A 26,490-nucleotide genomic window follows, 5' to 3' on the forward strand; every position below is an offset into this window, starting at 1 on the left:
GCGAGACTTGTGATTGACATGACCAATGAAATCTTTAGAATCGTCTGCGGGGCGGAGTTTCCGCTGAACTGTTTTGGGGAACTATATATATATATATATATATATATATTCACACAGATAGAACCTATATGGGGAGAATTATATTAAGTATAACATCCACACCAGCTGTCACTTTGTGCGCTGCTAGTCAATAAGTGACAGTTTGTCCTGCTATTAAATTATTTTCTCCATATTATTATTATTATTGCATTATTTATAATTGTTTGCCAAACTAGATTTTAATAATATTATAGTGGATTTACTGAATGTCACACACTGAGCTACTAGATTTCCAATTCAAACTGAATTTTAATAAAAATGAATAAAAAAAAATAATTTTAAAAAATCCCTTTTTTTTTTTTTTAACTAGAGATTGAGAAGAAAAAACACAAAAGCAACGTCTACTATAAAGCAGTCTAATTATAGTGTTGTAAAGGGTTTACATTCAACTGAAGAATGAAATAATTTAATGCTCATATCATTACACTTATGAACAGGATGATGTACAGTTTGTTTTAAAATTGTACAACAACAATGCCTGAAATTTGTCAAAAATAAATTATAGTGCAAGAACAATGCCGAATTATACATTTCCAAATCTGGTCACATCTACAATCACATTTATTTGACATAAGTAGTTCAATTTGCAGAACCGACCAGCTAGCCAGGGTTATCTAGAGTTATCTACTAGGCAGATATATTTCTGGCAAGTAGACGACAAATAAAAAGAAAACATCCATGGCGCGCAGTAAGAAGATATGCAGATAAAACTTATTTCAGGGCGTTAAAAGAAAACACGTTATTGCCTTGATTAGTAGGTTGCATTTAAATTAAACCTAACAACTTTTCTTACTTCAAATGCGTACTTGCAAGAGATATGTACATGCTTATCTCTCATCAAGGCTCTTCCATTTCAACCACAATTTCAAATAAAACTTTCTCTGTGTCTTTTAAACTCTGTCTGAAGAGCTGAGTGTGTTGCCACGACACTTCACCCTCTCCTCCTGTGAGCTCCGCCTCCACAATCAGCTCTTCGCCTCCAGACAGCCTTGAAGAGGAGTGCAGTTCACCATCTGTGAAAATAAAACCCATTACTAATATTATAATCAAGCTTAATTGGTGGCAATCACGTTACATTTAAAAAAAAACGTTTCAGCTCTTGAAGAAGAGAGCCGTGATTTAACCTAATACACATCAAGCAGCGAGACTGATACCTCCAGGGAACTCTATGGTGGTCTCGGCAGAACGTAAAGTCCAACGCACGCTGCCTGAATGGAAGGTCTGGCTTAAGGCTCGGACTGAAGTGGACTTGATCTTCATCCCTACTGGAGCACAGTTAAATTTCCAGCTTATCCTTCCAAAGGGAGAGCCCTCTGTTCGTGCCAAATACACCTACAATCACAGAGTCAGCACAGTAAGTACTGCATTTAAACCCAAGTAAATGTGTTCTTTAGGACAATGGCTAATATGATAGAAAGGCCTACAAGTAAGAACGCACAAATACTGTAATTCTGGTCAGTATGATTAGTCGAGCATTTTTTTTTATGTTGTGGCCTATAAACTACCGTTCAAAAGTCTGGGGTCAGACCAGTTTTTTTCTTGAAAGAAATGAATACTTTTATTAAGCAATGATGGTATTAAATTGATCAAAAGTGACAGTAAAGACATATATATTGTTATAAAAGATTTCTACGGTTTTAACTTTCTATTCATCAAAGAATCCTGAAAATGTATCATGGTACCTATAAAAATATTAAGCAGAAAAAACATTTTCAACTGTAATATTAGTTGAGCACCAAACAGATCTTTTAAATGGTAATAATATTTCACAATATTACAGTTTTACTGTATTTTTGATAAGATAAATGCAGTCTAGGTGAGCAAGCTTAAGAGACTTCTGTCAAAAACATTACAAAAATCTAACATTTGAATGGCACTGTATAATAAATCTATAATACTTTGAATTTATAGAAAATAAGAGTATACAATTAAACAAATTATACTACCAGGTTAATATTCAACAATATTAAAAATAAATAAATAAAAATCATGATATACAATGAAGTAATAAACTGTAAAATTAATTGATATCATTAAAATCAGTAAAATTTGATTGAAAATAGATATATCACTAATATTGGTTAAATAAAGAAAGGAATTTGCCTTCATCTTCAAAAAAATAAACGACTAAAAGAAACAAACCATCTGCCAGTCATGCTCCTCTTTCCGGAAAATATTTTCTGTCCTCCAAGCACCTTTCTGCCATCCTGGGATAGTCTCTTGGTCATTGCTCAGTCTGAAGTAACAGTTTTTGGTCATGTTGTAGCAAATGTGAAAAAACTTGTTTTGCTTCTCAGATTCGGAAGGAATGAAGACACATTCTTGTGCATTCTGGGAGGAAACATACATAAAAACTAAGGTAAGTTAGTTTACTGTGTGTCTGTCTGTCTGTCTGTCTGTCTGTGTCTGTTTATTGAAATCACTCCAATGGCATAACCAGTAATGAAACCTTGTGTTCCAGTTGAGCACCTCACCCCTTTAGAGTCGCTTGTACCAGTCTCCCCTCGAGCTGCTCTCCAAGCCTGAGATCCTGAGACCCGACCGCCCAGCTCTCCAGATGTAGAGGTCTTGGGAGAAATAAACTCTACCAGCTCCACCAACAGTCTTTGCAACAACTGCTTCTTCCTCTCTTCTCCTAGAGACTGCTGCCTCTACAGGTATGGAGTTGTACACAGTGACAGTCAAACACATTTTTTTCAAGGCAATGATGAAAGGAGCTGTATTTAGATGAGGGCATGAAAATGAGAAACCGACCGTAGTGTTGAGCTTGTTAATCGTATGAAGCAGCCATGTCTCCTGAACCTGTGTCCGTCTGGAAAGGACCTCTGGGTGTTTACAGGAGTACCTCCACGTCACATCCACAACCTGGTCCTTAGAGAAGCCCAGGACGTAGGAGAGTTTCTTCCCCCAGCCGACTTCATACAGGAGGGGTTTGTCACATGCGTTCTCACAAGGGTCACAGTGTAGCCAGCGATGCTGTGACTGAGAATACACCTCCGTCCACACGTGATCTGAAAGCAGGACATTATCATACAAGTTAATTTGGAGTTCGTTTCGGGATTTCGATAGCTTGCCAAAGCAAACTTCCTGGAAAAGTTAGCTCTGGCTGGTAAACCCCTTCGAACTACCATTTATCCGTGGCGATTATGTAATAGGTAGGTACAAACTGTTGTACTATAAAAGTTGTAACATTTGACAGTTGACATTGTTTTTTCATATTTAATACTGTAAGCGGTTTCCTTTAAAGCTTTTGTATAACGTGCTATTCAAATAAACGTGAACTGCAGAGTTGGTGATCAGATGCTTTTTTAACTGCGGTTTTCTGTTTTGTCATTGTCACTTTTTGTTATGCGTTTATTTTGTTATTGAGAGGAAAGCGTGCAGCATATATTTACACATTTATATAAATGAGGCTCCCAGCACAGGATGCTACTTCTTTTTACCCATAAGAGAAAAAAAAGAAAAAAAAAAGAACTTTGCTTGGAGTATTTTGGGGCCTTAAAGCTGTAAGATTTCTACCTGTGCTGTCCCAGATATATCTGGCCTCAAGGCCTAAGGCTCGGCAGAACAGCGTGAAACAATTGGCCCATTCCCCACAGCGTCCTCTCCTGGTCTCTAGAAGCTTCTCTGGGTTATTGTACCTGCAGAAAGGAAAAGTAATGTGAATTTGCAGTAATGACATGAATAACATTGCTCTTTTCCATACCAAAGCACCATAAAAGTTGTCAATGTCGTGGAGAGGAAGATTTTTAGAGAATTCTGATAGGTTCCTCACACAAACCTATTTTATGATTTTATAACACAACATACAGATTCATAGACTAGTTTTGTGGTAGTTTTATAGTGCTTTTTTTTGGAGCTTAAAGGATTAGTTTGGCAAAAATGTGTAATTCTTTCATTAATTACTTGCCCTCAGGTCAATCCAAACCCGCAAGTCTTTCGTTCATCTTCGGCACACAAATTAAGATCTTTTTAATGAAATCTGAGAGCTTTCTGTCCCCACATTGACAGCCTACACAACTACCACTTTGAAGCCCCAGAAAGGTAGTAAATCCATGTGACTCCAGTGGCTTAACCTCAATTATGTGAAGTGACGCGAATTGCTTTGTTTGCGCAAAAAAACTGAATTTACCACTTTATTTACAAAATATTCATCTCCAACACGTGTTCAGGCAACACTGAACTGTGGTGCTCTTGTGAATGTGCGTTGGAGATTTAGATTTTGTATTTTGAGCGTAGCTGCCTATGTCTATTCATCAAAAAGATCTTCATTTGTGTTCGGAGGGTGAACGAAAGTCTTGCGGTTTTGGAATGACATGAGGGTGAGTAATTAATGACAGATTTGACATTTTTGGGTGAACTAACCCAACTAACAGCCCCTGGTCACTATATAATTATGTCTGCAGCATAAACATATACATACACATATATATAAAAAAATATATGATTTTGTGTTCCACAGAGCAAAGAAAGTCATACAGGTTTGCAATAACAAGATACTAGACATTCAACATCATTAACAGTGCAACTTCTTGATGAGAATGAAAAAGCAGATGTACCTCGGGAATCTATTGGAGAGTTGGCAGGTGTGACAAAAGTGGTTCTCTACACGGCCTGCATCCCAGCGTTGGTCATCACTTGAGGGGGGAAGGGATCCAGAAGGCTGGGTTTTACCTCCACACCGGCTACATGGCAGACTGTCCACCCAGGAAAAGAAGTCCCTTTTAAACCACTGCAACAGGTCCAGAACAAACATGTCCTCCTCACCTAAACTGCATGCTGTAAGTGGAACACAACACATAAACACGAGTCAGCTTCTGATAATCTGGACTGGAGTCTTTATTTCATGCAAGTATAAATCGGTTTAAACATATTGTTCAAAATGTCTTCTTTGCATTAAACTTTTAAATGGGGAAAATATATTAATCAGTTTTAAAGGGTCATGAAACCCCAAATTTTTTTTGGAGATGTTAACAGACAGGTTGCACATCAATGAAAACAACAATAGCACTCATGTTTATTATTATTATTAAGGGTAAAATGTTTGGTTTTTTTGGAACCATTTTGTTCTTTCGGTTTAAAAAGGGAAGTTGATCCAACGTCATGAAAAGTGAATTAAATGTAAATAAATCTGATTTCGTTTACAAGTATACGTGTTAATTCGGGGTTGTGATATCATGTCTTGCTAACCTGGATCTGCGTCCTCGGCTTGTTTCAGGCGTTCTTTAGCCCTGGACCTGAGCTCTTCATGAGGTATGCAGTTCAGTGCCTTCCGCTGCAGTTCAGGGCTCTCGTATATCATCACATGTTGGAAGTTTGACTGTACAGTCTTTAAGAATGTCACGCTGCTCGACTAATACATCAGAAAACAAAAAGAGAAACAAGGCCAGTCTTCCAACCATTTATTTTCGATATGGTTTTCCCCATTATTCATGTCGCTGTTTTATTTGGTGGTGCAGAAAGTTTATGATATCATCCTTAAAGGAATAGTTCACCCAAAAATGAAAATTCAGTTATAAATTACTTACCCTCATGTTGTTCCAAACCTGTAAGACTTTCATTCATCTTCAGAACACAAATGAAGATCTTTTTTATGAAATCTGAGAGATTTCTGGTCCTCCATTGACAGCTACGCAACTACCACTTTGACGCTTCATAAAGAGATTGTAAAACTAATCCATTTGAATTGAGTGGTTTTCTAAAGAGACACGACTGCTTTATATGATGAACAGATTGAATTTAGGCTTTTATTCGCACAGCATTCATCAACTCACACATCAGTTGTGGTAAACGGAAGCTCAAGCATGTTCACTTGATGTACAAGAACCAATGAGGTTCATTCTCGTGTTACGCAGCACGTTTGAGCTTCCGCAAGAACCAATAAGGTTTGTTCTCACGCATCAAGCAGGTTCGGTTGAACTTCTGTTAATGTTAGCTGATCAATGTTTATATGTGAATAAAAGCCTATCTTGTCTCTTCAGAAAATTTGGACTAAACCGCTCAATTCATATGAATAAGTTTTACAATCTCTTTATTAACTTTTTGAAGCGCCAGTTGTGTAGCGGTCTATTGAGGGACAGAAAGCTCTCAGATTTCATCAAAAAGATCTTCATTTGTGTTCCAAAGATGAACGAAAGTCTTACAGGTTTGCAACGACACGAGGGCGAGTAATTAATGACAGAATTGTAATTTTTGGGTGAGCTATCTCTTTAAAATAAAACAAATAGCTAACCCTATACAATGAAAAATAAGAAGTAGGAAGAAAAAAGAAACTCACAGTGAAAGGTAAAGCAGCTGGTGCAGGCGTAGGGACTGCGGTGGCAGACGCAGGGCCTGCAGAAGGAGAGGAGGGTACGGGTACTGGTGGTGGGGCAGGATTTGGAGGAACTCTGGCACTTTGTGGGTTGGATGCAGCTTTGCTCGTACCAAGCCTCTGGTCTCTTTCAGCGGCAATAGTCTCCCGCACCTGCCTCAGCCTCTCCACAGATGCTGACTTCGGAAACACCAAGTGGGTTTCAGCCTAATGACGACATACAAATAGCACATAAAACATGTGATGATGCTTTGAAACCATAAAGGTAACTATATTTGCTTATACATCACCAACCTCCTCAAATCCCATCTCAAAGAGACATTCAACTGCTCCTTTGACAGGCAGAAGCTTGGTGGAGAATGTCGGGTTTCCAATGCGGATTGATCTGTATTTATCCTCATTTGGGTTCCTACAAAACACATGCACAAGAGCAAACTAAAAACTGAAAGAAGAAAAAAGAAATCCAGCGACAGAAATAATGTGTAGCTTAGAGGTCGCATACAATATGATGAATGTAGGATAGGGAATTAAAAAACAAGATAGTTGGACAGACTCCTATGGACAACATACATAAAGAAGAGACTGTCATTTCCAGTAATCAGGCATAACAACATTCCACCCGGGACTCTCTCTGCAAATGTCTCCGGAACACTTCACTTACCTAAGAATGTTGTCCGCGTATGTAATAAGCAATTTAGAAACATCCAAAAACAACTCGTTAGGATTTTCGCACAAAGCAGTGACTCCTTGAGACCCAGACATGGTTATACATTTAACTTCTACAATTACAGTAAGTAGTACATGACATGTACATCCGTGAGATAACACGTAACCGCGTTCAACTCAGTTGCGAATTTATAGCTGTCCAGTATGCGCCTGGTAGATATTCTCGAGAAAAAAATCGTCTGATATATTGACTTGTGGTTTAATTTTTGATATAACTATAAAATAAACAAAAATGTCTTTACCTATATTTTTAAGTGCACGTTTTGGCACAACTGAATCGTCTGTATGCAATCATCGATGGACAGGAGATCTCAGAACGACTTCAGAAATGATAAAAGTCTTTTAAAAGTCCTGTCAGCTATTTTTATTATAATGATAATTTCCTCTTTGTACATTGTGCTTGAAATGATCATTTTACACCAAAACACATGATAAGCACATTAACAGGATTTAAATATAATATATTATATCATTATTATAATAATTGGATACTATATTACTATAATGTTTAAATAAATGTTAAATAAATATATATATATATATATATATATATATATATATATATTTAACATTTATTTAAACATTATAGTAATATAGTATCCAATTATTATAATAATGATATATATATATATATATATATATATAGCTAATATTATTTGGGGAGTTCTTTACACATAGAATGTAATGGTCAGGCTCCAATCATTTTCTTGTTCTATTCATTCTTGTACATATCCATGTATCTGTGCGAATGTTGAATAAGCGTTTATCTTGATAATAGTTTATTTTTTTTTACAATTGTTATTAGTATTTGTCTATTTGTCGTCTGTCTATTATATGTCTATGCAGCAACATGTAGTCCGCAACAAATTTCCTTTCGAGGACAATAAAGAAACATTCATGTCTATTCAGTAGTTCACGCATATACATATATTTTTATTTATTGTCTATCCAATCCATTCATTTTTGGCTCATGTACAAGATACCTGTTTAATTATTATTATTTTTGAGCGATCACTTTTTCACGCTGCACAGCTGAATATATTATTTCTCTATTTATATATTTCTGTCTACATATTTAATGTATTTGTTTCCTATTTTTTTTTTTGCTTTATGTCATAATATTATTAATTTACTTATTAATATTGATAGATAAGTGAAGTATTTTCCCTGTTTTTAATTCTTAGTGTACTTTTGTTAACCATAATTCACATAATTCCTAGTTCACTTTTAACTGTGAATAAACAAATGTCTATTTTTTTATGTTTATTTGTATATAATCGTAATTAAAATTCTCAGCAAGTATCAGTTCTGCATTTATTTTATAAGACTGAAAAAATAATCCAATTTCCCAACTTCTGAATCCCTTTGATTCATGTACTCTGCTAAAAGCTTCTCTCTCTCTCTCTCTTTTTTTTTTACAGTCTATGGCTAAAAGCTGATCTCAGATCTGCCGGTAACTTCTTGTTCCGGCCAATAAGGCGCGAAGCTTTTCAGCCCAGGTAGCGTGCCATCACACTGAGGTGGTCATGTAAGTTTAAAAATAATATCTACAGCAATAATGTTTTACACACGATGTTATTTAAAATCACGAATTAATATACGTTCGTTTAACTTTACCAAACACCTAATCTTCAGTGTTTTTTTTCGCAGCTTCAGCTACACGTGGAATATTCTGTTCAAACTTAGGCGGGAGCCTTTATACGGTTAAAAACAATGGCAGAGAAACCGATGTGGGAGCAAATCGGCAGCGGATTCGTGCAACACTATTATCAGCAGTTTGATTCAGACCGCGTGAAGCTCGCCGACCTGTATGTAAGTGAATTATTGTATGCAAGTAAATGACTGTCATTGAACCTCATTATCTCGTTTTCTAATGAGTGTAAGTTTCGTAAACCAGAATTTTGTTTTAATCCATCTGCTTTGTGCTTTAGCTCTTATTAGTACGCCATTCTGTGCTTGTATGCCTGATTATGATATACATTTTTTTTCTCCTTTAGACTGATGCTTCCTGTTTGACATGGGAGGGGGAGGGATTTCAAGGGAAGGCCGCAATCATGACCAAACTAACTGTAAGTTACATTATTTTACTCCAGTCTTATGCACAGTTGTCTTTCTAAGTTTAACAGAATGTGCCTATCTGCAGAGCCTTCCCTTTCAGAGCATTCAGCACATTATCACAGCTCAGGACCATCACCCGACTCCAGACAGCTGTGTCATGAGTATGGTCATGGGCCAGCTCAAAGTAAGATGTGATCAGAGATTGCATTTATTAAAACACATGTTTGTTTGTAAAATTTTTTTATTAATTGGAAGATTTATGTGTTTTTGTTCAAAGAAAATGGCACATTTTAATACCTTTCAAAACCAGTGATATTATACATGGGAGCTTGTTTAAAGTTGTCATAAAAAAAAACACACATTTGATTTACTATTTACTTTGTAAGCGGTAGTGCACATCACTAGTCTTGTGGTGAACAATTAATCCGTGCAAGTTAATACACTTGTTTGTTGTGGTAATCTTTAATCAAAATCGGAATATTTGCTTCCGCTCTGGAATGGCGTTCCTTCTCTGATGACAACTGACCACTCCTTAACCACTCCCCTCCAACCGTTAGTCTGCAATGAGTGAAGGATGGAGAGGAGGTGCGCTAAAGTTAAACCCCGCCCTCTATTCAATATTCTGTTTCTCTCCAAGTAGGGCTCGCTGCATCCTGCGTTGGACATCCAACCCCGCCCACATCCAAGTGTGATATCAGAAGCTTCACTCATGTCCAATAGGTAGGGTAGGTTTTAGGTGAGTTTCAGAATGTAGGTTCTAGATTAAAAGTTTTTTTTAGTCGTAAGGTTACAGTGACGGGTAGGTTTAGGGATCAGTGTTTGGTGTAGGCAATCAGTACTGTGATTGACATGACCTATAAAATCTTAAGGATCGGCTGCAGGGCGGAGTTTTTCCGCTGAACTGACTTGGGAAAAATCAGGCCAATGAGAATGTTCCGTATTTGGACTTGGGCGTGGCTTCTGACATCACACTTGGATGTGGGCCGGGTTGGATGTCCACCGCAGGCTGCAGCAAGACCCTTCGCTTTCACTTGGAAATACGTCACAACACTGAAGTACAGTCGGTTGCAACTTCCGGTTCGTGGGGATTTTAATAAAAAAAATAAAAAACGTTATTGCTGACTTTTTATCTGAAAATTCTGAAAAAAGTTTGTTTATTTCTCTCAATATAGACTTTATAACACAATTGTGAGTTCATATCTCAATTCTGAAAATACCTCAAAAAGTCAAAATTGTGAGAAAAAATATATATATTGTGTATATATATATTTATATATCACACATTATGGATTCACACATGTGTGTGTGTGTCTGTCTATATATATATATATATCACACATATCACACATTAGTTGTTAAAAAGTACTGACTTTGGTATCAAGTCGGTACTGAAATGTAAAAAATGTGACGCTTTGAGCACTGTTGAGCGGAATCGTAAACACCTGATTGCCTATTGTACTCACACGCTCATCCGATATGTCTGTGATTGGCCACAATCGCTCCCGCTCCTGTTTTTCACTTTCACGTACTCTCATGGCGTATCGAATGCCCAGCCCTGGCCCATTGTTGAGGTTGACCTCACAAAACAATTTTTTTTTTCCTTGACATTTGATTAAATAGTACTAGTGTAATGGTACATGTATTCGTCCCGCAAATTGTTTGTGTGTTTTGTGTACAAGAAGAAATCAGCGCTGTAGCTTAACCACCAATAATCGCAAGAAGCGCCGTCATTTTTCAAATTGTAAATTTTATCACGAAATTCAAACAATAAATGCCGTTTTGACGCTCTTTAATGTGGTGTGACTGATCACTTTGTAGGTGCCTCGGTTTTGTTAAATGTTAACAAAATGTTAATGTTTTGTTAAGTGAACTCGATCAGCTCTTCAACATTACATAATAAAAGTCTATTATGTTACAATGATTCAATTTAAATGAGTTGCAATTACTTTTTTCCTTTTTTTAGTGGCAGAAACAAGCTACCATCATTATAAATAGTTATTTATTATTGTGTTTAGTATTATTATTGTACACAGTAATGTCTTACAGTGTAGGCTGTAAAAAAATCATGAACATTTATATTGTTTTTGTCTATTTTTACAGGCTGATCAGGACCAAGTTATGGGCTTTCAGCAGGTCTTCTTGCTGAAGAATGTAGATAACAAATGGGTCTGCACCAACGACATGTTCCGATTAGCTCTTCATAACTTTGGAGCATAGTATTTAGTATTTACAGTCCATGCAACTTTTGTATCCGGAGAATGGTTACACATTTCACATTCTGAACTGGTTTCATCTTACTTTGCCAAAGATCTTGAAGGTCCATGATCATCTCCAGATAAGAAAAAGACATGTTAAAAACAACTGATTATAATAATCGTAATTTGTATGTTGTGGAATGCACTGTGTGAAATTAAGTTCGATTTGATAATAAATTTCCCATTCATACAATCCATCTTTGAATATGTATGCTTCTATATTTTGGTAAGACATCTTGGATCTTGATTTATGATCATCTAAATGACACATTTTACATCAAACAATCAAAGCCATGACAAAAGTATTAAAACTAGTAGAAAAACATTGGCATGTAAGGTCATAAGAAAACATTTCTGCCATTACAGAACAAGAATGTTTTTGTCTGAAGATTAAAGATTGTCTATCCACCAATGCGTTGTGTAAAACAAATAGATGCTGATTGCTTGGTCAATACTGTGTAGTCAAGTGAAGTGGTTTATTGTCATTTCTGTCAGAGGAAGAAACAAAATACAGTGTCTTGAAATATTGTACATATAAGTCATTACAAGGCTAACATTTCCATATGTGACCAGAATACACAGGCAATAATAAAAAATACTATAGATACAAATAGAAACAAGACAAATACACAGCAAAGTAGCTGCTGCGCAGCATCCATAAAGGCCATTTGTATCTTTTGCACTGTATATTGCATATTATATTGTGTTAAGAGGTCAGTTAGTGACATTTAGTTAAATTGTTGGTCAAATGTTTTTCAATGTGAATTAGCAAGACTGCTTCGGTCCACAGCAAATTACGCAACTTCTTCGCACGCTCGCGTTCCTGCTCTCATACATATTAAAAGAAGAGAATGAAGCACAAGCCTAGTGTGACTATGCCGTTTTATTTATGGACTATGTTTTTGTAGTGGAATGGTGACACTTGAATGTGCCTAAAATTTTAATGAAAATCTGTCCATAATTATATAAGAATAATTAGAATTTTTTTATACAACATTAAATAATTTTACAAAACATTAAAAATGAAATTTATTTCATGTTACAATATAGAATTGCAGAATTTTCCAAAATTAGCACTGATTTTAGAAGATCTTTTAAAAAAAATTTGATCGGCGATATAAAAAACAATATTAACTAATTTAATTAATGTACGACGCATATTAATCATTGTTTGAAATGTTATCAGGTCATTGAATTAAAAAAAACAGGATTGCTGAAATTTGCAAACACGCAATTTTTTTTAAACATTTGATCGGAACACAATTTTAAATTTTAAAAAATGCGAACGGAATGTATGATCAAATCTTTCAAAAATGGCTGCTCATGAGTTGTCTAAAGTAACTTTTTGTCATGAAATAAAAAACAGAAGTGAACTGTTAAAAAATGCATGCCCCGTCATTGCAAGTAGCTATAAGCCGTTTTTTTAATGTCTTTGCTAGTATCTGTTACTTATTACCCATTGGATGAAGACTAGTGGTGTGATATGACTTCAGCAACAAAACCCCTCCCATCTTGTGCTGTTGCCTAGCAACGAGCTGTCTGTTCAAGGTGCCATCTAGCGGCTATGCCTGTGAATTACAAGTAACTGCGCCCCCTCATGACCAGACCACTTCTAAGTAAGTGCCTTATCATGATGAATATTTGAAAGACTGAAAATAACCACAACCAGACTAGGTCCCAACTTAAAAGTTGTATGTACTACTCCAAGTGATTACCCATGAAAACCAGCAGGAGTGATATAGAAGAAAGTTTTTCCATTTGAAGCATCCTAAAATTCGATTGGCCAGGCACACAGTATGATAATTATGCCCTGACGTCACTTCCCAGTTGTTCAATGCGCCATTTTCTCGACTCTAAACGGCAAGCACAATAAATGAGTCCTACTTGCAAAAAAATAATAAATTCTCTTCATTGCTGGTTTCCATAGTTGAGAGCGCAGAATTATTATTTCAACATCCTACACCGCTTCCACGTCTTCTATCATCGGTTTTGGCAAGCACGCGGACTGGTGAAAGTAGCTAAATCCCCTCCCTGCGTCTGTGTGGCGGTGAAAAAAGGTAATGTCCTCACAATTAGATAGCAGCGGGAACATTAGCTTTTGCCTTTAGTTGTTGCGGGTTCGGTATGATCAGGAAGTAGAACGACGAAGCCCATTAGCCGAGAGCTGTGAAGAGGTTACTTTATGACATCACTGCGTTATTTAGAATCGCGCGTTCTAGAAGGGAATCAGTTGTTCTGCGATGTGGAGTCATTCCTGTCGAATTCTTATTGATGCGGGGCGCTTGGTAAATTACATTTGGCTAGTTTAGAGTTACATTTGACTCTATTGTTCCCAAGATTTTGTGTGCTTTGGCGGGCGCGGATATGTTTGGTCACCGGTCGCAGTTGATGCTTACAATAAATAAATAATTACAGCTTGAATTTGATATTCGCTTTGGCACTTAGCATTGTGACAATGCTGTCATAAAGTGTGGCATTTGAGTGATACATGGCTGAGATGTGATATTGTGTCTTGCATTCGTACACAATATCTGCCATAGCACTAAATATAGTTGGGTAATAGCGTGTTGATTTCTAACATTCTTAAATACTAAGTTACTAAGTTTGAGATATAGAGGTGTTGTATAATTTGCTGTGGAACTGAAATCATCAGATTGTGTTATCACTGCATGTTCAACAGGCTGAGATGTGAAGCACTTTATGACCTATTAAGAACATACGACTTTTGACCACAAAATAAATCTTTTTTTTTTTCACCCAAAGAAAATGAAAGAGAGTCAATGCACTTCTTTTCATTACAATTAAGCACGATTCTCCCCCAAATTCTTAAGTGAGTAATGATGATGATATTATATAATGGATTAATTTCTGGAATGTTATAACCTTCCAAGATATTTCCAAGATATTTCAAATTTGCACAGGCAACACACCTATTTGTTCACACTGACTAATTCAGTAATTAAGTTAAAATGCCTGAAATACAGTTCCAGGTGGGAAATATATAAAATCACATTTTAAAAATAAACTGGGAGAATGACGGCAATTATAGAAGAAAACTTCAAAATTAAATCCATATTGGCATTACAGTAATGAATATGGGAGGGAGACTATATGTAATTGTCATGGGGAAAAAATCACTATAAATCATAATGTTCTTTTGGGGGTTGAAATATGACATGTTGTCGTGAAATTCTCATTTTTATTAAATTGCTCCTGAATTATGCAAGTGGAAGTATTTATCACCAATGTTACATCTATGATATAATTTGAAGTATATGAAATCTATATGCTGTTTTCATGTTACTAGTTAAGTTATACTTAAATTGGGATTTCATATTTTGGGATACTTTCTAAAGTATTATGCAAGTATTTAATCATTTTGATTCACTGTTATTAAGGGTTCAACAGCAAAGTGTTTTAGGCTTTTTTTCCCGCTCTTTTGATTTGTGTACTCAAATCTGAACTGAATGTCCATACTGTTATTATGCAAGGGATGAATTTGGATCGGACACTGTAGTCATTATGTGGTATATCTCTGTCGATTTGCATAGTTATGATGTAGGTGTCCGCATGGTGCCAGAAGGGTTCCTAAAAAAGCTGAGAGTAGCAAGCTACAAGGGCTTGGAATTTAGAAAGAATGCTAGCTAGGGACATGTCCCTACCAACAACCAACAAATTGACCAATTTTGATCAAACAATTAAAACATAAGTATATATAATTGTCTTTCTGTGTCTTTTTGTTATAGACAGAGTCCAGGTTGAGATGTTTTTTCAAAAAATTATTTTGTGGTGTTCTAAATGGTGTTGTAAAAATTGGATTGTGTGTGTGTGACTGAAAACTAAAGTGATGTGAGTCAGCGATGCAAACATTTTTTATTTCTGCCTGTCTGGGCAAAAAGTGATTGGTTAAGAAGTGTTTCGTGAAATACCCCTAAATCTGTCGCTGAGCATTTATTGTAGTCTTGCATAATTAGGCTAAAGGTTTTCAAGACTGGTCAAGAAATGAAAATAAAATCACAAAATAATGACATCATTCGAATAGAAACCAAAGTGATTCTCTTTCAGGTGTAAGACCATGTACCAGTTTCCAGTCAGAGGGTTGGAGAAGATCCGCAGAACAAGACGGAAAGTGAAAAACATTCTTGGAGAATTTGGACTCGAAGAATGTCTTAATTTGGGCCAGGTATGTTTATTTTGTAATCCACATAGGCTACATTTCAATAAAAATGAAACACGACGACTGAAATCTCATGTCCATGTGTATCAAAATAACCTTTTATTTTAAAACATTTATTTACATTTGAAATGTTATCTCTCCTTTTTGTTTATCAGGAACTCCAGGAATTTTACCCAGGAGACAATGTTTTTGATGCCACAGACTGGTGCAGTTTATCTGATGGCTATGATGGCCGGTGGAGAAAGAAGGTGAATGTCACTTTAATAAATGTGCTTAGAAGGGCTGTCACGATTCCTCGAATAAATTCGAGTATTCGATTTAAAAAAAATCCTCGATTGCAATTTACCCGTGTCGAGTAACCAGTAAAATACTGAAAGTGGTGCATTCCAAGGACGAGAATCCATGAACCGCATTATTAGACCGTTTTCTAAGGATGCACAATGTATCAAAAAAAACATTTAAAAACTATACTATAGCATAGTGCTATTGTGAATTTTCAAAGGCTTCAATAATTTTTTTTAAAAAAGCCCTGTGGGTTTAATATGTATATGCGCTTTATTTTCATTACTGTACCCATTACTAACCCATGCGTGTATGTCACGTGCGTCTCAGAGCAGCACCGTTCACAGTATATGCTGCACCACATGAACTGTTACGAGACGACGAGAATACTTTTTGTGCGCAAAAAAACTAACAGAAATAACGACTTTATTCAACAATTTCTTCTCTTCCGTGTCATTCTCCTATGCTGATCACGTAGTAAACACAGTGGAGCGCTTATACATCAGAATGGCACTCAGTATTGGCCGACGCTGTTCACGTGAGCACCATAACGCATGCGTGTGATGCTGACACAGGAGCTGGCCGCCGTTCTGACGTAGAACCCAGAATCGCTGCATTGTGTTTACAACGTGATCAGCGTAGGAGACTGACACAGAAGAGAAGAAATTGTTGAATAAAGTTGTTATTTCCGTTTGTTTATTGCGCACAAAAAGTGTTCTTGTCACTTCATAACATTAAGATTGAACCACTGTAGTCACATAGACTATTTTACCAATGCCTTTGCTACCTTTCTTGGCCTTGAAGTTTGCAATGACGTTGCTGCCTATGGCTGGTTCAGAAACCTCTCGGATTTCATCAAAAATATCTTAATTTGTGCTAACCCATTAAGTAATTTTAAAGGCTTAGGTCTTTGCTTAGGTCTATATTTATTGCCACAAATAAACAGCAGATTAATCGTCAAAACAATCGACCGATTACTCAATTACCAAAATAATCATTAGTGACGGTCCTAGAGCTTAGCTTTTCTTGAGCAAAAACTATTTAAAGCATTTCTGAATATTGTGTGACAACTGGCTGAAATTCTTACCAACTGTTCTCCATTCTCAGTGGGAATATCGTACACAAGGTTTGTGCTGCACCTTGTGCGAGTTCTCTACAAGATCCTGGCATGCCTACAAAACCCATGTTCAACGCTACCATGATGAAGAAGAGCGTCTGTGCAAGCTTTCTGCCTGTACTTCCTGCCCGTTTATAGCCCACCCAAGATTGGTCTCCAGGCACCTCAAATTGTTCCACATTGAGGACGCAAAGTTAGAAATCCCTGCTGTCCCTGCTGTCCCGCAGCTGCCTCCAAGGGCTGTAAACGGCACCACATTTCAGTGCCGAAGATGCCATATTCAAGATACTCTTTTGTACAGTGTGAAAAAGCATGTTCTTCTTTATCACTACACTTCCACGTTGAATAAATATGCCGGGCAGAGATCGGAGCGGGAACTTCTGACTCTAGGAGACAGGTCTCAGAAATTCTACTGCAAAAAGTGTTACGTATCAGCTGAGACATCCGAACACTTGCTGTATCATCTTCTAACCTCAGAAAAGCACAAGGAGCTAGATGTGCATATCAGAGCTCTAATTTTTGAAACAGACAGTAAGAAACAGTACCCTGCTTTAGCACCGAAAACCCAAGGCCCTCCTGCTGTCTTGATGATGAAAGATCCGCCAGCGGTGACCGCTACGATGGCTACTGGTGTAATTAAAGGGACAGAAAGTGGTGGTTCTGCAGTCATTGCTGCCCCAGGAACAAGCCAGGTGTTTCTCCCAACTCAAGCTTCTGCTCTGGTTCAGCTTGCAAGCGCTGAGGCGAAGGGTTTACTGAGGCCTGGAGTCCCAATGGCTTTTCAGAACACCCAAATCACCAGACCTGCTCTGCCTCCTGCTCCTAGCGGCATTTCTCAAAACCAGATGTCCGTCAGAGTAGGCCTACCTAGTCAGGCACAACTGCAACCCGTTTCCCGCCAAATTGTCCTACCACCAGGTGTACGTCTTAATGTACCCGCTGTTAGGCCACCGCCACCTCAGTCCCTCGTAGCTAATCCAAGATTGCCCTTAAATCAACCCACATCTGGAGGCACCATGCTAACCTCTCAATCCCTTCTGAGTCATTTGATACCCACTGGCAACAAAGTTGATGGTTTGCCTACCTACACTCTTGCACCTTTGCAGGTCCTATCGGTCCAGGGAAATAACTCCCAAGGAGTCAACAAACCACCGCTGCCTGCATCCCAGAACAACCCTCCTGCTCAGCAAAACAAACAAAACAGCTCTTTGCCGCCCCCCAAACAAACCAAGAAGTGGATCACATGTCCTATTTGTAATGAACTCTTCCCATCTGATATCTACGAGTCCCATCCAGAGGTTCACAAAGAGGTAGCTAAATTGCCCAAGATTGGTCTAGCTGCTCGTGCTCCATTTTTGAGAAAGATGCCGGATAAGACGGTGAAATGCCTGACATGCAAGATCTTGATTTCGGAAAAGGGAGTTTTTGAACACCTGCTTCATGGCATGAACTGCTTATTTTGTTCTGGGCTCTTCTACTCCATCAAGGAGCTTGTCGACCATATCCAGGTGGAGCATAATGTGAACCGAAAGAGCAACTGTGACTTCATGAGGCGTGAATACAGACTGTATACTGATGATTCAGGGAATCTGCTTTTCCCTTACTTCGACATCCGAACCACGGCTCCTAAACTAATAATGGGTGAAAAAGAGCTCAATCTTGCATTGGTCACAAGCTCCCTCGATCTGATCTTTGTGAAGATGTTGCCCAACAATCCTCAGGGTGTTGGAAAGCTGTCCGCACCCTGCAAGATGCCCACACCCAATCCTAACAGCACAGAGTGCCCCTTCTGCTCGGAGAAACTTCTGAACAAGGAATGCTATCAAATGCACCTCAAAGAGAAGCATTTCATCGTGCCCACTCTGCATGCTATACTCAAAACACCATCGTACAGATGCCTCTACTGTGGTGGTGTGTACACTGGCAAGACCACTACCAAGGCCATCATTGTCCACTTGTCTAAATGCCGCAGTGCACCGAAGAGTCTCAAGGATAGTGATAAACTGACTTCAGGATTAGCTATTACTCCCAGAGCAAACCGAGCACTTGTGTCATACCCTGCTCATCCAAAACAGATCACTGGTCCAACACCGACCTCAGTTCAAGCCTCTGTTCCTGCCACAAAGCCACTGGAAACTGAAGCGGAGATGCAGAGCAAGTTGCGCCTGGAAGTAGCCTTCAGAGAAGCTATGGAGGCCAATAGAAGAGAGCGGGAGGAACGGTTGGCAAGGAAGAGAAAACTGGAGCGAGATAGGTTGGCTGGTCTGACGGTCCCCTCACCTGAAGTAGTAATCGATCCTTCCATACAATTAGCATTGGATCCTGCTGGAATGGAGTTGCGCCCCTTTGAAGAACGACGTGAGTTTGTCAATAAGTACTTTAATACACAGCCTTACCCACTGAAGAAGGAGATCATTGCCCTGAGTAACCGTTTGCTGCTTAACAAAACTGACGTTGCTTGCCAGATTGGCACAAAGCGTACCAGATGTCTGAAGAACATACAGAAAACCAAGGCTGTGGTACTTTTAGGCTTCAATATGGCAGAGTTGATGAAGCTGAAGCATAATCTCTTGATCCCAGAGATTGAGCCCGAGAAGCTGATCACCGTGACAGACACAGAGATGGAGGTCCTTAACGAGTAGTTTGGAGACAATAGTAATAAAGACAAGGAGGACTTGCAATGCAAATTTTACTTAGAGCGTAAACTGTTACCTGTTCCTTGAGACAATGCAAAATATGTTCCATTCTCACCAAAACTAGTGTTAAACTGTTAACCAAGTAGAACTTGAGAGGTTGAAACAAGCGAAAATGTGTTTGATTTTTGTCTATTGTTATATAATGTATGTGAATGCTTATGTTTTGTTTCATATTAATCATTTTAAAGTATACATCCATTACTTTTCACTGAGACATCACTTCAAGCAAAGTTCATGTAAAAATAGATGTTTGTAGCCCATTTATAGTTTTAGGGTTGAAAACATTTGTGTGATTATACTTTTTATATTTTCCAAACCTCATAAACAATTTTTGTGACATTTTCTTTATGTATTTGTTGGAATGCTAATGGTTACATTTCCCTTTTCTTTTAGACCATGTATATTTCTATTAATCAATTCCATTAATTGTTAAATTTCATTTCTATTTTTCTTGCCTTATACTTTTATAAATATGGTATTCAAATTATTGTTTTGATTAGATTTTTTTGCCAAAAAACTTTTCTCTTATTAATTAATGCTGCTTACCTAAGTGACATCCTCACAACTAAAGTGTGGAGCTTTGCAGAGAAATTTGATTGCAGTTCATTTCACTTGTATGATTGTAAGCATCAGGATATTTTGTAGACTTGGTTTCCCACTTTATTTCCCCTGTGCAGTAAGTAAATGACAACATCTAAGCTTACAATATGAAAACTGTAAATAAATTAGAGCATATAAATATACATACAAGTTCACTTTTTTCAGTTGTATGTTCATGTGTTGTAATGGGCATTGTTAAAAACTCAAACGTATTTGTCATTATCAGAGAACAACATTTATTAGTTAACCATGATGTAGTTTATTTAAACTAGTATTGTTGGGGGGCTTTGAAGATCTAAAATGTAATCAATATTTATATTTGCTTGCTAACACATTGTTCATGCTGCCAGTTGTGGGATAATCCTTGAAATTTGAAAAAGTATTCTGTCATAAGATAAATTACTTACAGAATCCCTCTATAAAGGGTTCTTTCCCAGGTTGAGTTAAATGGTCCATTGGTGTGACACATTATTTATTTTTAAGTATTAATATTCCACTCTCATACTCTATTCATACTCTCAGTTAAAATAAATTCACAAAGGCTGAGAGCATAATTATGAAATTGCAAAGTACTATTCAGGATAGTTTTGTCTGCAGGACATACTTTCCAAAAGTATTCCATGTTAACTACCATTATTTAACTATATCATTATTTAACTAACATTATTTACAGTACAAAAATGGGGGGGAAATAAACATTTCACTTTAATGCTGTATCTTTTCAGAATAATTGATTCAAGGAATATCTTACATTCTTTTTTCTTGCCTACACATTATCCATGCTGCCATATTGTATTGTATTATTCAGGACATTTAACATGCATGCAAAAGGTATTTTGTCTAAAGACAACAGAATTTATTGCTGTGCATATTTGTTCATGTTTAAGGCCAAATAATAATAATAACATATATTAATCTTCAGTCTGATTCCTGAATGACCCTTTGAATACATTTTAGTAATTTAAACACTACTTTTTAACATTTATAATACCCGGGCTATCTTGATTGTAAGATTTCTTGTTATACACTCCATAGAGCAGAAGCTTTCTCCAATCCAGTAGAAGGCGATATTGATATCTGTTCAGTAGCATTGTCACTGGCCGCGGCAGCCACCGTCGTCGTTGCAGTGCTAAAACCCTAAAACCCGTAAGCTGTGTTATACATCTAATAAACTCGGAACACTCACTTAATCTACACAACAAGGTTATTTAAACTGTAAGGTAAGGATTGCATTTCCCTTTAAAGTTATTTTTCTGTTTAAAAGCTCTAATATTTTACTGAATAAATCTAAATGTAATCTTTCTAGAATCTTCAGAGCTAATTGCTAACGAGAAAGCAACGTGTGGAATGTAAACAAATCGGTTTTGCGTTTTATTTTGTTACGATTGAACGGTTTATTGACCTGGTGTGGTTTGTAAGCACATTTATGACAACAACCTCATGTGCCTTTTTAGAAGTGTGTTGAATTTCCATCAAAATGTCGTACATGCTCCCTCATCTTCACAATGGCTGGCAAGTGGACCAGGCTATTTTATCCGAGGAGGACCGTGTGATTGTTATACGATTTGGCCACGACTGGGACCCGACGTGTATGAAAATGGATGAAGTGTTGTACAGCATCGCTGAGAAGGTACATTTTCCTAATTAGAACCGAGAGTATTTGCTGTATGTGTAGGACTTGTTGATAATGTCTTTGAGAATAATTATCTATATTCCATTATTCTATCAGTGTGTCTAATATCAAGTGTTTCCTCAGGTGAAGAATTTTGCAGTAATTTACCTTGTGGACATCACAGAAGTGCCAGATTTTAACAAGATGTACGAGTTATATGATCCTTGCACAGTCATGTTCTTTTTCAGGTAAGTCTTCAGATTGTATAAGGACTACAGAGAGTCAAGCAGCAATTTAAAGGAATACTCCAGCCAAAAATGAAAAAAATAAATAAATATATTTTTGGAAAAATAAAACATGTGAGAAGACCTGGTTCTAGATAGGTTATGCTTATTTGATAGCATATTTACCATAAAAAATATCTTTGGCTCTTCCTTTAAAAACATAGAAGGACTTGCAATGAATTTGGGTTTAAAACAAATGTGAATTGGACAAGGAATGTCCTTGTCGTGTGTCTTCACTCCTGTAATGCAAATTTTACAGGGTTTATTGACCTTACGTTCTAATGATGTTTCATAATTGGATAGACGTATAAATATTGCATATAACTTTGCACAGACAAGGTTGGTAATGATTCTATAACATGAGCCTTGTGACAACAGTTCTGGAATTGTGTGTGTGTGTGTGTGTGTGTGTGTGGTTTTTATTGTTGCCCTGTGAACTCTTTGTAAGTGCCTTACTGTAACCTATATTTTTGAGTCAAAATAAGTTTTTGTAGAATCGGACATTGAGTCAATAGAGCTTGTAAAACTTGCCGTTATATAACTTGTATTATATACATTTTAAAATATTAAATGAAAATAAAGTATTCTACTTAAAAGTATTCACATATATATCTAGCCACTCAGATAAACTACTATAAATCTATTCCCCCTTTCTTTGCTATATATAATCTATTCAGTAATTGAATAAAAGTTATGGTTTTCATGCTTCTTAGAGGACCAACTGCAACATACAGTGCTATGCATAAGTGTATACACCCATGCTAAAGTTGACTAAAAAGAGGAATAAAAAATCATATTTTGGAAATTGAACTTAATGCCTTAATTTAAAAAATTAGGAAAAATCCAACCTTTAAAGACACCAATTTTCTTTGTGAATGAATAATGTATCGTAAATAAATAAATGTTCTTCCTTAAAATACATGGTGCATAAGTGAGTACACCCCTATGTTAAATTCCCATAGAGGCAGGCAGATTTTTATTTTTAAGTATATATATTTTTTTTTTAATTTTTAGGATACTATGCATCCTGATAAAGTTCCCTTGGCCTTTGGAATTAAAATAGCCCCACATCATCACATAGCCTTCACCATACCTAGAGATTGGCATGGTTTTATTTCAGTTAGCCTAAAAGCTAGTTTGATTTGCATTGAGAGATGATCTTATGGAAAGTACCCCATGCCAATCTCTAGGTATGGTGAAGGCTATGTGATGATGTGGGGCTATTTTAATTCCAAAGGCCAAGGGAACTTTATCAGGATGCATAGTATCATAAATTTTTTTTTTTTAAATACTTAAAAATAAAAATCTGCCTGCCTCTATGGGAATTTAACATAGGGGTGTACTCACTTATGCACCATGTATTTTAAGGAAGAACATTTATTTATTTATGATACATTATTCATTCACAAAGAAAATTGGTGTCCTTAAAGGTTGAATTTTTCCTAATTTTTTAATTAAGGCATTAAGTTCAATTTCCAAAATAGTTAGTCAAACTTTTTAGTCAACTTTAGCATGGGTGTATTCACTTATGCATTGCACTGTACGTGCTGCAAAGCTTCGGTAGGGACATCCACTTATAGATTAAATGCGGGATTCACTCTCAGTCGCAATGAATGACATAGTGAAAAGTAAACTAGGGATGAGCGATATTTGCCGATATCAGATATGCTGATATTTTGGCATATTACCGATATATTTTCCTTTTGATTGGAAACAACACCAAGTCTGTCCTCTGCAAGGATTTTAAGCAAAGTATTTTTCATTTCAAAAACTTACTTTTTTGAACTAAAACATTATTAAAGTTCTTTTTATAAAGCTTTTAAACTCACAATAATAAAATCAATCACTGCTGTTTTTTTTAGACCGATGCAGTTGTAACCTTAACATTTTATATGTGGATGTTCAACAGCAAAAGAGCTGTACAAATTCTAAATCCGAATTCTCATAATCCGTTTGAAAAAATATATTACACATTAATGAATAAAACTATGCGTGTAAAATAATTTAATTTACAAATGTTATGTTTGTTTTTATTCATCATGTAAAAACTATAGCTTCTGAGCTATAAATCAGATTCGTGATTTCATTAAAGTAAATCTAATCACCATTCAGGTACAATTTTTATGAGAATTACTGCAGGTTCATAATCAACATGTCTCATTATATAAGATATATCTGCATAACTTTTCATATCTGGTCGATGTTTACATTTTAAGCCTTTATCGGCTTTATCATGACTAATAGCTATGATTGGGACTGTCATTTTTACATAACATTATAAAGAGAACAATATTGTAATAAAATGTTGTTAATTCTTTGGGTTTAGTTGCCATGTTTCAGGAAGAGCACATCCATTAGACATTCTGACCAGCACGTAACTTAGCTCAAGGTCACTTGTGCATTCGTGTAATTTTGTGCATATACAATTTGTAATATTATGTTTATTTTGTATATATCTGGATGCGTTTCGTTGAGTTAAATAACCGGCTAGCAAAGGGCTTCAGTTTGCCGGTGTTCATTCAGCGTGCGCAGCTTCAGAACGTGCAGCTCTAACATTAACTACGATTGGAACTCTCATGTTACATAACATTATGAGAACACTACTGTAATAAATTGTTGTGAATTAATTGGGTTTAGTTGCTGTGTTGCTCCAGGAAGAGCGCGTCCTCAACAGGAGTTACACATTCTGACTAGCACGCATCTGATGCGCCGTTGCTTGGTGACTTGTATTGATCATTTCATTAATTTACAAATAATTAAATAAAACGACTAATTACATCGACTCCTTCTAGCCCTTTATTTTGACTAAAAAACTCTGCTGACACATTCATGAACAGCTGTACCACACTACATTAAAGATAATATCTGAAAAAAGCATAATAGGGGCACTTTAACTGTTGTCACAATAGAATTACTCTCTGACCTTATCAAAGTTATATGCAATATTTATGTACAGTATCTACCCAATAATAGTCTTGCAGTGCATATTTATCCTAATGTATATTTGCTTGTCTATCTCAGGAACAAGCACATCATGATTGATCTTGGCACTGGTAATAACAACAAGATAAACTGGACCATGGAAGATAAGCAGGAGATGATAGACATTGTTGAGACTGTCTACAGGGGGGCAAGGAAAGGACGGGGTCTTGTGGTTTCCCCAAAAGACTACTCAACCAAATACAGATACTGATGTCTGCGCACTTTTATGCAATTTTTGTTTTTCATCAACATTGGACAAGATCTGAGCATTCAGCAGTTTGGTCATTTGGACTGTTTAATGGCCTTGTTTAGGATTTTCAACTTCATATTTAAACGCGTTTCTCTGTTGCTGTTACGGTCACCAGTTTTTTATAATTTTATCCATCTGAAAATTTCACTGTATATTGAATAAATATTGAATGGTATGTTTCTGATCTTTGTATTTCTAAGCTCTTATTTATCATCGCAGTGCTAATTATTAGGTTTAGTCATAAAACCATGTCAGAATTAAATATGTATAGCTGAATCAACATGAACTACCTTAATTAAGCTCAGGGATACCCCATACTAGTATGGAGACAAACCGGGTACATGTAAGCTTTGAAGACATGTAGGTAAGACAATGTTTATATATATTTACTCTACTTGACCTATTTAAAGTGGTAATTGTAAATATTTTTTAATGCTAACATTTAGACTAAGTAGATCAGGGCTGTTTGAATTGCTTTTTCATATTTTACAGTACAATCATAGCTGTTTTGTTGTCATTAGGATTTTATCTATCCCAGTGAATCTTTAGTCTGATCACCAGAAAGGTTCTTTCACTGACTCTTAGGGCCCCCGTTGCTGCAGGTTACAAAGGCTGCATTTAAGTCCTATTTTGTTGTATGCCCTTCCCTCGCTAACTTCTGTCCGTCTCGTTCACTCGGATGTACGTCATTGCTTACGTTGCACGAGTGCCCACTGGCGTAACCCTTGCAATGTGTTTAAATGAAACACCCTAAGCCCTTGATCACTTGGAATTAGAATTAGATGTGGAGCTGATTTATTATTTCTATTTCTATTTATTTACTCAGCAATTGTCTTTGATTGTTATTTTACTGTTAAGGTGGAATTATTTAGCTGGTGCCCTGAGGTAAATGGAGTAAGTGGTCATCTTACACTTTCACAATCTTTTGATTACCTGTTAAAAAAATGCAAGTAACGTTTTGTGTTGCAAACATTTTACAAAATACATATAGTCATCTACGCATCAATAAAATGTGCAACACTTTGTTTTACTACCAAAT

At 36.6% G+C, this 26,490-nt stretch overlaps 4 protein-coding genes across 4 annotated transcripts; 3 read left to right on the top strand and 1 right to left on the bottom strand.

Moving 5' to 3' along the window:
* Positions 1 to 322: 322 nt before the first annotated feature.
* Positions 323 to 7,266, bottom strand: ngly1 (N-glycanase 1). Its single transcript, XM_084424744.1, has 11 exons — positions 7,074 to 7,266; positions 6,707 to 6,821; positions 6,377 to 6,619; positions 5,290 to 5,452; positions 4,659 to 4,878; positions 3,619 to 3,740; positions 2,854 to 3,110; positions 2,574 to 2,750; positions 2,242 to 2,430; positions 1,254 to 1,431; positions 323 to 1,112 (listed from the first exon to the last, which is right to left on the bottom strand). Exons 1-11 carry the CDS (start codon positions 7,172 to 7,174, stop codon positions 937 to 939), a joined length of 1,941 nt encoding a protein of 646 aa, XP_084280870.1. The 5' UTR covers positions 7,175 to 7,266; the 3' UTR covers positions 323 to 936.
* A 1,295-nt stretch (positions 7,267 to 8,561) lies between these two features.
* Positions 8,562 to 11,648, top strand: nutf2l (nuclear transport factor 2, like). Its single transcript, XM_084422534.1, has 5 exons — positions 8,562 to 8,666; positions 8,789 to 8,950; positions 9,136 to 9,207; positions 9,282 to 9,380; positions 11,297 to 11,648. Exons 2-5 carry the CDS (start codon positions 8,852 to 8,854, stop codon positions 11,411 to 11,413), a joined length of 387 nt encoding a protein of 128 aa, XP_084278660.1. The 5' UTR covers positions 8,562 to 8,666; positions 8,789 to 8,851; the 3' UTR covers positions 11,414 to 11,648.
* Positions 11,649 to 13,236: 1,588 nt separating this feature from the next.
* adnp2b (ADNP homeobox 2b) lies at positions 13,237 to 20,476 on the top strand. The gene is made up of 4 exons (XM_084422651.1): positions 13,237 to 13,508; positions 15,517 to 15,634; positions 15,784 to 15,876; positions 17,018 to 20,476. The coding sequence occupies exons 2-4, from the start codon at positions 15,527 to 15,529 to the stop codon at positions 19,667 to 19,669; spliced, it is 2,853 nt and encodes a 950-aa protein (XP_084278777.1). The 5' UTR covers positions 13,237 to 13,508; positions 15,517 to 15,526; the 3' UTR covers positions 19,670 to 20,476.
* Positions 20,477 to 21,374: 898 nt separating this feature from the next.
* txnl4a (thioredoxin-like 4A) lies at positions 21,375 to 25,635 on the top strand. Its single transcript, XM_084422824.1, has 4 exons — positions 21,375 to 21,543; positions 21,778 to 21,953; positions 22,080 to 22,183; positions 25,241 to 25,635. Exons 2-4 carry the CDS (start codon positions 21,801 to 21,803, stop codon positions 25,410 to 25,412), a joined length of 429 nt encoding a protein of 142 aa, XP_084278950.1. The 5' UTR covers positions 21,375 to 21,543; positions 21,778 to 21,800; the 3' UTR covers positions 25,413 to 25,635.
* The last annotated feature ends 855 nt before the right edge of the window (positions 25,636 to 26,490 follow it).

This window comes from Rutilus rutilus, assembly GCF_951802725.1.
Source record: "Rutilus rutilus genome assembly, chromosome: 11".
NCBI classification, from domain to species: Eukaryota; Metazoa; Chordata; class Actinopteri; order Cypriniformes; family Leuciscidae; genus Rutilus; species Rutilus rutilus.

What these genes read in the sequence shown, in the direction of transcription:
- ngly1 (XM_084424744.1), bottom strand. Translation starts at nt 7,174, where the DNA reads ATGTCTGGGTCTCAAGGAGTCACTGCTTTGTGCGAAAATCCTAACGAG. An exon ending in TACGCGGACAACATTCTTAG is followed by an intron (nt 6,822 to 7,073) that starts GTAAGTGAAGTG and finishes TGTGTTTTGTAG; the next exon opens with GAACCCAAATGAGGATAAAT. An exon ending in ATATATCTGGGACAGCACAG is followed by an intron (nt 3,111 to 3,618) that starts GTAGAAATCTTA and finishes TCCTGCTTTCAG; the next exon opens with ATCACGTGTGGACGGAGGTG.
- nutf2l (XM_084422534.1), top strand. Translation starts at nt 8,852, where the DNA reads ATGGCAGAGAAACCGATGTGGGAGCAAATCGGCAGCGGATTCGTGCAA. An exon ending in TGAAGCTCGCCGACCTGTAT is followed by an intron (nt 8,951 to 9,135) that starts GTAAGTGAATTA and finishes TTTCTCCTTTAG; the next exon opens with ACTGATGCTTCCTGTTTGAC. An exon ending in CAATCATGACCAAACTAACT is followed by an intron (nt 9,208 to 9,281) that starts GTAAGTTACATT and finishes GCCTATCTGCAG; the next exon opens with AGCCTTCCCTTTCAGAGCAT.
- adnp2b (XM_084422651.1), top strand. Translation starts at nt 15,527, where the DNA reads ATGTACCAGTTTCCAGTCAGAGGGTTGGAGAAGATCCGCAGAACAAGA. An exon ending in AATGTCTTAATTTGGGCCAG is followed by an intron (nt 15,635 to 15,783) that starts GTATGTTTATTT and finishes TTTGTTTATCAG; the next exon opens with GAACTCCAGGAATTTTACCC. An exon ending in ATGGCCGGTGGAGAAAGAAG is followed by an intron (nt 15,877 to 17,017) that starts GTGAATGTCACT and finishes CTCCATTCTCAG; the next exon opens with TGGGAATATCGTACACAAGG.
- txnl4a (XM_084422824.1), top strand. Translation starts at nt 21,801, where the DNA reads ATGTCGTACATGCTCCCTCATCTTCACAATGGCTGGCAAGTGGACCAG. An exon ending in TGTACAGCATCGCTGAGAAG is followed by an intron (nt 21,954 to 22,079) that starts GTACATTTTCCT and finishes GTGTTTCCTCAG; the next exon opens with GTGAAGAATTTTGCAGTAAT. An exon ending in ACAGTCATGTTCTTTTTCAG is followed by an intron (nt 22,184 to 25,240) that starts GTAAGTCTTCAG and finishes TGTCTATCTCAG; the next exon opens with GAACAAGCACATCATGATTG.